This window comes from Oncorhynchus mykiss, chromosome 12 (genome assembly GCF_013265735.2).
Source record: "Oncorhynchus mykiss isolate Arlee chromosome 12, USDA_OmykA_1.1, whole genome shotgun sequence".
Classification (NCBI taxonomy): domain Eukaryota; kingdom Metazoa; phylum Chordata; class Actinopteri; order Salmoniformes; family Salmonidae; genus Oncorhynchus; species Oncorhynchus mykiss.
Window position 1 is genome coordinate 53,286,960 of NC_048576.1, and position 10,938 is coordinate 53,297,897.

General features: G+C 42.7%; 1 protein-coding gene across 2 annotated transcripts; it reads right to left on the bottom strand.

The window, feature by feature from the left end:
• Positions 1 to 292: 292 nt before the first annotated feature.
• On the bottom strand, positions 293 to 10,348 carry LOC110537770 (protein YIPF5). Of its 2 annotated transcripts, none has more exons than XM_036937782.1 (6): positions 10,197 to 10,348; positions 6,612 to 6,734; positions 6,209 to 6,375; positions 2,732 to 2,877; positions 2,376 to 2,557; positions 293 to 2,181 (listed from the first exon to the last, which is right to left on the bottom strand). In XM_036937782.1, exons 2-6 carry the CDS (start codon positions 6,722 to 6,724, stop codon positions 2,019 to 2,021), a joined length of 771 nt encoding a protein of 256 aa, XP_036793677.1. In that variant the 5' UTR covers positions 6,725 to 6,734; positions 10,197 to 10,348; the 3' UTR covers positions 293 to 2,018. The 2 variants fall into 2 exon arrangements, with proteins under 2 accessions (XP_036793677.1, XP_036793678.1); XM_036937783.1 differs by having other exon boundaries at positions 10,188 to 10,336.
• Positions 10,349 to 10,938: the final 590 nt, after the last annotated feature.

The window sequence follows — 10,938 nt, forward strand, 5'->3', positions numbered from 1 at the left end:
GGGCTCTCCAATCCAGTTCCTTGAGAACAGTCTTGTAGTGTTGTTTCGCTGCAACCCTAATCTAGCGCATTGGACTCTAATAATTAGCTTGTTGATCAGCTGTATCAGGTAGGTTACAACTGGGGTTGGAGCGGAAACCTACAGGAGGGTAGCGCTCCAGGACCAGGATGAATGACCACTGCAGTAGAGAAAAATATGGTTTTGGTTCCACCATCCAGTCATTACAGGATGAACTCCAAAAACCACAAACCATTGTTTCTGGCTGAAAGCATGAAATAATAATAAAAAAGGATGTATCGACCTATATTTTATTTAGATAGTGGCCAATAAAACCACACAAGCACCACCCTTTTCCAATTGATCAAGAATTTCAACATGACAAAAGAACAACATTGGGACTTTTAAGAAGTACAAAAAAAATGACAGTATACTTGGCCATAAAAGAGTAGCACTGTAAATGGCTCTTGGTTGCTTGAAATGCAAAGTATTCCCTTGTGTATAGTATGTTGAAATAGAAAAGCACTCAATTTAAATTTTGAATTATTCATTATTCTTAGGAAGACTATATAAAATGGCATCCCTTCAGGAGCTCAGGTTTAGCATAAAAACAAAGGTATAGGAAAACTGAGAAAAACCACTGATGACCATAAAACCGTGCCTTTCAGGTGACACCTTTGTGCGAAACCAAAATTCACACCCACATTGTAGTCAAAGTGAACAGTAAAAGACTAAAACTATGACAATAGTTATTCAATGCACTCTAGTGTGCCATATAACCCTGCAGCCAAAAAACAAGCTCAACAATGCATCATAGCCTTGAGGTGAAAAACAGAAAACCGATCAAATACAAACTTCATGAGAATAATGGGTAAGAGACTGAAAATCTCCTAGGATCTGTGAGATACTTTTCTTGTGTGGTTTGACCGGCCTGTAGTACAATACCATTAAACACAGCTGACAGCTTTGTGACGCCTATTCTGTTCGTGAAAAAATGTGGATACACAAAGTCTTAACAGTTTTTGGCGTTTCTAGGGAGTTTTTCCTAGCCACCATGCTTCTACAACTACATTGCTTGCTGTTTGGGGTTTTAGGCTGGGTTTCTGTACAGCACTTTGAGATATCAGCTGATGTAAGAAGGGCTATATAAATAAATTTGATTTGACAGCACAGTAGGCTGGAGCCCTGCAGTGCGGTTTTGATCTTGAACAACAAACTATTTTACAATAAAATTAAAACCTCACAAATATCTATTTCTTTTTAAAAATTCATTTTGGACATAACTTGACTGTGTGCAGTGTGTACACAGCTGTCATCGCACAGGCACTTTGACAGCCCAAAGTTTTAAATCACACAAGCTACAAAACCAACACAGCCCTGATCACATGGGGGGGGGGCTGGGAAATACAATTGAGAATGCCACAAGGCAGAGTTTTGGTCAAGCAGCACCTCATGTTTCAGCAATTTAAATTGTTCTAAGGAAGACCTAACAGGACAGAAAATGGAGTGAAAATGATTGCAGGTTTATAAAACATGTATTTTCAGAGTTGTAAGGAGACCTCTGAGTACCCAGATGTGTATGTATGAATGAGAGGGCTGTTGATATTAGAGATAGATTAACTATGCAACAAGGTCTTATTCTAACAACTCAATTTCAAGTCACCTGCTTCAGTTGAATAAAATTGAAAATACCTGTGCAAAACATTTTCTGAAGGCCTCAAAGCTCAAAAAATCTCAGAAACAAAAACACAAACAGAATAAAGAACAAGCTTTACATTAAATATAAGATTGCAGTGGTCCGTGGATGGGTCCTTAGTCCTGAATCGAAATGGTTTGGAATTGATACTCTACAACTGACCCCTGTCGGCGGGTGTAAAAGTGGAATGAAACTGACAGGGTTTCTGGCCACACCACTGCACTGTGATGTGGGTGCAGCACAGCAGCGCTTCTTACTGGTCGTCAAGTTAGTTGGGTTTGCTGGGCCGTTTTCCTGCATGGTGTAGATGACAGACAGAGACAGTTCAGAAGACAGAGATGAGGGCAAACACCCCATAGAGGAGGGCACAGGGGTACGCCACCAGAAGTTGCTGTCCGTCCATGGCCAGGGCCGAGATGAAGATCTTGGAAGCGGAGAAACTGCACCAGCCAATTATCGTGGCTGCGATGATTATTCCAAACATGCCTCTGAAAAAGGTCAAGAAAAGCCAGTTAGGTAAAAAAAAATTGCAATTTAAATTGTCCACAAACAAAGAGCAAAGGCTCATATTATGTTGTGCACCACCTGACACTTACAATCCACAGATCTGCTCTATATAATGTGACAGAGTACTTTACTAAACTGACCTAACCTCTATTCTCAGGCCCATGTTTGTTCTTACTGTAAAGAGAAGATGATTCCGAAGCTGGCAAGGAGGATCATGGGTAGAAGGCAGTAGCCCAGTACACTGGCGACACAGCCAAACGACACACCTGTCATGCTCATTAGGTTGAGGAGACAGTACATCCCCAGGCAGCCGATGACGCTGATGCCATACACATAGCCAAACTGGATCTTTCCTGTCTGTAGCAGATAAACAGAGACAGGAACATATTGACAACTCATCAGCCATCTGCATTTACAGTAATTTCTTCCCAAGGCAGACAATGCTATTGCACAAGGTATAATGACAAATACATACAGATACCATGTAAGTGTTCAAGTGCTGTACTACATCAGTAATAGAATAGTTCTTACCAGAAGTAAGGTGGCTCCGAAGGCCAGACAGAACACCATGGGCCCAGCCAGGTCAGTCTCGTTCATAATGTTACCATCTGCTGCCTTCATGGGGTGGAGCACTGTCAGGGTCTTCTGCCAGATGTGGTCAAAGTTAATGCCCAATTCTGTGAGGTAGAGTAAAAGCATGAAATGATATTAAAGCAATGTCAGATATAAGTGAAAGGGTTGGTTGAGAGAAGGGAAAACTCATTCTTACAATATAATCAGAAAAAAAGAGAATCATACAATTCTCTATACCTCCTAGAATGACACCTTTTCAGTTTAATAAGGAAATGACAACCAACAAAAACTTCTTTCACTACGACACACCAATGTATCAGATGAATGCTCATCTCCAAAATAAGACCTTACTTGGAGTAATTTATTAGCTTAGCAGGATGGCCCTGGTGATCCCTGACTGCTGACCCATTTAGTGCACACAACTGGGTCACTCTACTGGTTTAACTAGGTCTTCTTGTCACAGGGGAGGGCAACATGGACACATATCCCACTAAACCCATCATAGTGCTCCCCCATAGAGATGTATAGAGATCACAACTTTGCATCTGTCCCGTTATGGCATCTGAGCACGTGGGCAGCGCCATTGAGGCCATCTCAAGTTTGGAGTAGACCATTTTCTTCTACTACTTCTTTAGTAGGTAAACACACAAAGGTACATAATGGAGTGTGTTGTTTGAATAGGTATGAAGCCAAGTTTGGCGATTTACTGCCACCCGCATTTATGGAACGTTTGCTCACAAGTATAATTAATTGACTGATCCCTCCTGATGACCTGGATGGAATTATGTGATCCTTCCTTAAACCATAGGAAGTCCAACCCAGTTAACCACTTCAAAATGGTGAAAGTCCTTAATGGTGCTGCTGTAACGGATGTGAAACGGCTAGCTTAGTTAGCGTGGGCGCTAAATAGCGTTTCAATCAGTGACGTCACTTGCTCTGAGACCTTGAAGTAGTAGTTCCCCTTGCTCTGCAAGGGCCGCGGCTTTTGTGGCGCGATGGGTAACGATGCTTCGAGGGTGAGTTGTTGATGTGTGCAGAAGGTCCCTGGTTCGCGCCCTGGTATGGGCGAGGGGACGGTTTAAATTTGTACTGTTACATTGATGCTGTTGACCCGGATTACTGGTTGCTGCGGAAAAAGGAGGAAGGTCAAAAGGGGGGTGAGTGTAACAGATGTGAAACGGCTAGCTTAGTTAGCGTGGGCGCTAAATAGCGTTTCAATCAGTGACGTCACTTGCTCTGAGACCTTGAAGTAGTAGTTCCCCTTGCTCTGCAAGGGCCGCGGCTTTTGTGGAGCGATGGGTAACGATGCTTCGAGGGTGACTGTTGATGTGTGCAGAAGGTCCCTAGTTCGCGCCCGGGTATGGGCGAGGGGACGGTCTAAATTTGTACTGTTACATTGATGCTGTTGACCCGGATTACTGGTTGCTGCGGAAAAAGGAGGAAGGTCAAAAGGGGGGTGAGTGTAACGGATGTGAAACGGCTAGCTTAGTTAGCGTGGGCGCTAAATAGCGTTTCAATCAGTGACGTCACTTGCTCTGAGACCTTGAAGTAGTAGTTCCCCTTGCTCTGCAAGGGCCGCGGCTTTTGTGGCGCGATGGGTAACGACGCTTCGTAGGTGTCAGTTGTTGATGTGTGCAGAAGGTCCCTAGTTCGCGCCCGGGTATGGGCGAGGGGACGGTCTAAATTTGTACTGTTACACTGCCCATGCCAAAATGGGCTTTTGGGCACTGGAGTCCTCTATAGATCTTGATGTGCTCCCAAGCCAAAAGGATCTGACTTGTTCATTTCTCTAGTCGGAATGTGGACATTCAGAGCCCAGGGCGGTATATGGCTGGGAAAACATACTGTACCTCAAACTTGGGATGGAATACACTATATATACACAAAAGTATGTGGACATCGCTTCAAATGAGTGGATTCAGCTATTTCTGCCACACCCGTTGATGACAGGTGTATAAAATCGAGCACACAGCCAAACATTCTCCATAGACAAATATTGGCAGCAGAATGGCCTTACTGAAGAGGTTATCGCATTTCAAATGTGGCACGGCCATACGATGGTGCCACATCTACAAGTCAGTTCGTCAAATTTCTGCCCTGCTAGAGCTGCCCCGGTCAAAGGTAAATGCTGTTATTGTGAAGTGGAAAGGTGCAACAATGGCACAACCGCGAAGTGGTCTGCCACACAAGCTCGCAGAACGGGACCGCCGACAGCTGAAGCGCATAAAAAGAGTCTGTCCTCGGTTGCAACACTCACTACCTAGTTCCAAACTGCCTCGAAGCAACATCAACACAGAAACTGTTCGTTGGGAGCTTCATGAAATGGGTTTCCATGGGCGAGAAGTCGCACACAAGCTTAAGATAAACATTGTCAATGAAAAGCATCGGCTGGAGTGGTGGTGGAGGAATAATGGTCTGGGCTAAGCCCCTTAGTTCCAGTGAAGGGAAATCATAACGCTACAGCATACAAGGAGATTCTAGGTTATTCTGTGCTTCCAACTTTGTGGCAACCGTTTGGGGAAGGCCCTTTCCTGTTTCAGCATGACAATGCCCCCGTGCACAAAGCAAGGTCCATACAGAAATGGTTTGTTGTGTGGAAGAACTTGACTGGACTGCACAGAGCCCTGAACTCAACCCCAGAGCATGTGTCCACATACACTACATGACCAAAAAGTATGCTAAGCAATGCTTTATCCACCCATTGGATTCCATGAAAATGCAGTGCCTAGGGTTGTGGTGAGTAGCTACCAAAAGTCTAGCTGAATCCGATGGGTTGCTTTAGCATTAGCTAACCTAGCATGTTGACAAAAACGGCAGACAAATATTTCAATCTTCTTGATTCACCTTTCATCATTTTGATTAGGAGCTATATTAAATCTATTGCTTAAGGGTTACAGATCGCACAATAGAAATGTAAAGGTAATTTCCGATTGAGCCGCCATATGCAGCGTTACCAGTGCCTGCAGTCTCCACTAATGCGGGAACATTTCAATTTTAATCACGCTGTAACACAGAACTTCCGTGATACAGATGAAATAGAGCCCTAGGAGTACAACGACATATTCCATCCCTGGATTTGAGGACCATATACTGTGCTGGGCTCTGGCTGTCCATAACCCGGCATAGCACTGATCCGACTCGAGAGAAATGAACAAGAGTTGGATCCTTTTGGCTATGTGCTCCCCTGACCACTCATACCTTGAGAAATGTGTCTTCATTCCCCCAATCCCTAGTATGAAGCTCCTATGCTTCAGAGTAAGTCAGAGGTAAAGATCAAATCTAAAAGCTCCACCTGGCTTCAACTAGCCAATCCTCTCAGATCAACAAAAGTGCTTAGGGAGGTAGAGGAAAAAGCTTGATTTGTGATCAAGCAATTGAGTTAGCATTCTTTACCACCCCTTTCCCTATGGAGTCTCACCACTTGGTTATCCTTACCCTCCAGCAGCGGGGGCTCGTCATCAAAGCTGCTGCCGTACATGGACTGTGTGGGGGAAGGTGTGAAGGCTGGTGTGGGTTGGTAGATCTGGCCTGTGTAGGGCTGCTGGGGTTGCATCATCCCTGGGGCTGAGTATCCCATCGGTTGGGAGTAGTCATACTGACCCCTAGGGGGGGAAACATAAGCACACTTCTCAGAAAACCTTCATGGCTTTGTTAAAAACACTTTGACTCAAGCTAGTAAGCAACACATAGGGAACAATACTAACAAAACAGGCCATTGAGAGACATTGAGGGAAAAAATGCATTGTTTTCAAATTGTTGACAGGCATGTGTATTTTCAGAGCACGGTGAGTTAGAGTAACTGGGGTCAATGCAATTTTAACAAGTTGACAAAACATACTGTTTGTAGGGGTCTTCTGTGTTACTGTAGCCATATCCAGCAGGTTGGCCTTGGTCATCTACACTGTAGCTGGACTGGTAGAAATCTGTGTTGAAGTTGTCAAAGCCTGACATTTTTGACCGTCTGCAAAAAATAAATAGTTAATGAGCATTGTACAGCTGGAGGAGAAAATTATGTAAACAGTATTCAATTGATGGCTAGTTTAGCACCACTTGATGCATTGGTATCTGGGAAGTTAGTGTGTATTGCTGCCCTTATTCCTGGTATGTTTATTTTCATGTAGATACGTTTGCTCGCTAGAAACGTAGCATCAAGGGGAAAGCCATTCGATGCACCAAATATACTTGCCCTTGTCATCGGTGGCTAGACAGTCTTACTTACCACTAGCTAGCTAAGTTACCTTCCAATCTTAACGGTAGTGGCAAACTTATCTATATTCAGGAATATAGTGAACATATACCTGGTTGGTTAACAAACTATCCAACTAGCTACCCAACTCTAACGTTTGTTACCTGGCTGTCTAATGTTTGTTTCCAACGGTATTCCCGCTTGATATTTAACTTTAGCTAACTAGCCATTTAGCTAGTGATGAGCTAGCCAACCAACATTCTAGATAAATCAAATTTGATGTCACATGTGCCGAATACAACAGGTCAGGTGTCGACTTCACCGTGAAAAGCTTACTTACGAGCCCTTTCCCAACAATGCAGTTAAAAAGCAACAAATATGTTCAAACTAAAACAATAAGGAGACGAGCTAAACTATGAAAACCGGTGCCAAGTCAATGCGCTGGGGTACGAGGTAGTTACAGAAATATGTACAGTAAAAGTCAAAAGTTTGAACACATTTACTCATTCAAGAGTTATTTTTTTTATATATATTTTTTTACCATTTCCTACATTGCAGCGTAATAGTGAAGATATCAAAACTATGAAATAACACATATGGAATCATGTAGTAAACAAAACAAAAAAAAGAGTTAAACAAATTAAAATATATTTTGTTTTTGAGATTCTAAGTAGCCACCCTTATTCCGGGTATGTTTCTTTTCATGTGGATACGTTTGCTCGCTAGAAATTTAGCATCAAGGGGAAAGCCATTCGATGCACCAAATATACTTGCCCATGTCATCTGTGGCTAGACAGTCGACGCCTGATGCCTTTGCCTTGACAGCTTTGTACACTCTTCGCATTTGCTCAACCAGCTTCATGCAGTAGTCACCAGGAATGAATTTCAATTAACAGGTGTGCCTTGTTAAAAGTAAATGTGTGGAATTTCTTTCCTTCTTAATGCGTTTGAGCCAATCAGTTGTGTTGTGACATGGTAGGGGTGGTATATAGGGTTGCAAAATTCCGGTAACTAAATTTCCAGGTTTTCCAGAAATCCCATTTGTTAGATTCCTGGATTTCCTGTTTATTCTAGTTTTTCTACCAGGATTTCTGGAAAACCTGGGAATTTTGCAACCCTAGTTGTATACAGAAGATATCCCTATTTGGTAAAAGACCAAGTCCATATTATGACAAGAACAGCTCAAATAAGCAAAGAGAAACAACAGTCCATCCTTACTTTAAGACATGTTAAGTCAATGCGGAAAATTAAGAAATTCAAGTAACAGACATCAACTGTTCAGAGGAGACTGTGTGAATCGGGCCATGGTCGAATTGCTGCAAAGAAAACACTACTAAAGGGCACCAATAAGAAGAAGAGACTTGCTTGGGTCAAGAAACACGAGCAATGGACATTAGACCGGTGGAAACCTGTCCTTTTGATCTGATGAGTCCAAATTGAGATTTTTAGTTTCAACCACCGTGTCTTTGAGACAGAGTAGGCGAACGGATGACCTCCGCATGTGTGGTTCCCACAGTAAAACATGGAGGAGCTGTGATGGTGACACTGTCTGTGATTCATTTAGAATTCAAAGCACACTTAAATAGCATGGCTACCACAGCGATACGCCATCCCATCTGGTTTGCGCTTAGTGGGACTATAATTTGATTTTCAACAGGACAATGAAGCAACACACCTCCAAGCTGTGTAAGGGCTATTTGACCAAGGAGGAGAGTGATGGAGTCATTCATCAGATGACCTAGCCTCCACAATCACCCGACCTGAACCCAACTGAGATGGTTTGGGATGAGTTGGACCGCTGAGTGCTGGAAAAGCATCCAACAAGTATTGAGCATATGGGAACTCCTTCAAGAGACTGTTGGAAAAGCATTCTCATGAAGCTGGTTGAGAGAATGCCAAGAGTGTGCAAAGCTGTCAAGGCAAAGGGTGGCTACTTTGAATATAATATATAAATATATTTTGATTGTTTGGTTACTACATGATACCATGTGTGTCATTTCATAGTTGAGGTGTAGAATGTATTAAATAGTAAATATATTTAACCCCTTGAATGAGTTGTGTCCAAACTTTTCAATGGTTCTGTTATGTAAATGTCAAAAACATTTATTCATTTGCTAAAATGCAACCTGTTGTTGCTTTGTCATTATGGGGTATTGTGTGTACATCGATGAGGGGGAAAAAACAATGTAATACATTTTAGAATAAGGCTGTAACGTAACAAAATATGGAAAAAGTCAAGGGGTCTGAATACTTTCCAAATGCACTGTATTTATGACAAATGTAAAACAATACAACCACGCATGTAGATAGTACATTTACAATCATCGAGGATGACGAAAGTTCTTATTTCCATTGTGGACACTTCATACCCCTCCACAACTGACGTGTAGCACCCACGTTGGTGATGCCTCTGCTGCTGCTACAGCGCAGAAAGCTCACCGCACATCAGTCTAGAACAGTAGTCATCACTACTACGAGCTCTGACACTTTCAGAATGGGGCTCAGGTCTTTGATCAAGCAACCGGGGCTGAGATGCATCTTTTAAACGCAAACTTCAGCCAGCTAATAATTTAGCGAAGCCAGACAAGTCAACATGCCATCAGACCTGCAACTCCGTGGATATAAATAACCAGATATCCAAACAACTTATTAAAAACAAAAACGCTGATTAAGAAACACTTAGCTACAACATTTACAGAGTTCGTTAGGCTGCTTTACAACGCCATGGCAACCACACAAACAACGTTAACCTAACGTTAGCTAGCTGGCAAGCACGTTTGTTAAACAGGTGGGGCAATATTTGATTACATTTGCCGTCTAACGTTAGCTGGTTAGCTAGCTAATTTACTAAAACTGGTATTTAACGTCAGCTAGCTAACTAGCCAAATGTATTCCAGGTTAGCTAGCTAACTGGACGCCTAACTAGTTTACGTAGACAATCAGGGTGGCTAGCTAACGTTGGCTAGCTAGTAAGCTAGAGCAGACTAATAAAGGAATGCAGCCTGTTAATTTACCCCACTGATTACCATACTGCACTACCTATAGTATCAGTCTGGAAATTATATCTAGTTACAATTGACAGCCGTGCAGTTATAATGTAACGTTAAGCTCGCGGGATCAGGCGGCTTCGCGACGCTAAAATGAATGTGGGCCTCGACACAATATTTAAAAAAGCTATAAAAAAAAAAGCGTTTTACTATTACATGGATTTTACTAAGCAATACTAACCGCTGTTACCTGCAACGATGAACAATTCAACACTGGACTCCGCCAACTTCGTTGCTAGATACGTGTCACGAGAAAACTAAAGGAATGGTTTCCGGGTCTTCTTCTTCTATGGTATTTGGCGGTTAGGAAATATACGTTAGAGGTGCATGGTGCCACCTACTGTGTGGGGTGAAAACTGGGGAACTTTAACGCAGAAAAACAGGGAAATAGGGAAAGGGTGAAGAAGGTTGGATGGGGAGCGTCGCTACTCATTTACCGCCCCCATTACCTCCATTCACAATTATGTCAAGTTTCTTATATTTCTTGATGATTTGACTTGTACAATTTATCACCTATGCAATAAACGCAACAAAATCCACCTTCACTATCAGTACTTCAGGACCCCTTAATCAATGAAAAAACACTTTCTGCAGGCTGAGGGGCATTTATTGCACTTGCTCCTTCAGCTATTTGCACTGCCTCTGCATAGGAGACCTGGTGGACAGCCCAGATATTTGCTATTTCAACCTCCTTCGCCCTTACCGGGCACTCCTGGAAGTTGGGAGCATGGTTCTCACCACAATGGCACACTGTATCCACTGACTCTTCCACAACATATTTATTCCATCTGCACAAACTTGCCATGTGGCCAAACATTTTACATTTAAGACACTACAATGGGCTATTCATGGTTTTGACCCTTTCCGCACTGCTCTCACCATGGAAACTTCAATCTGTCTCACTCGTACAGGACATTTCTGATCCCACATAA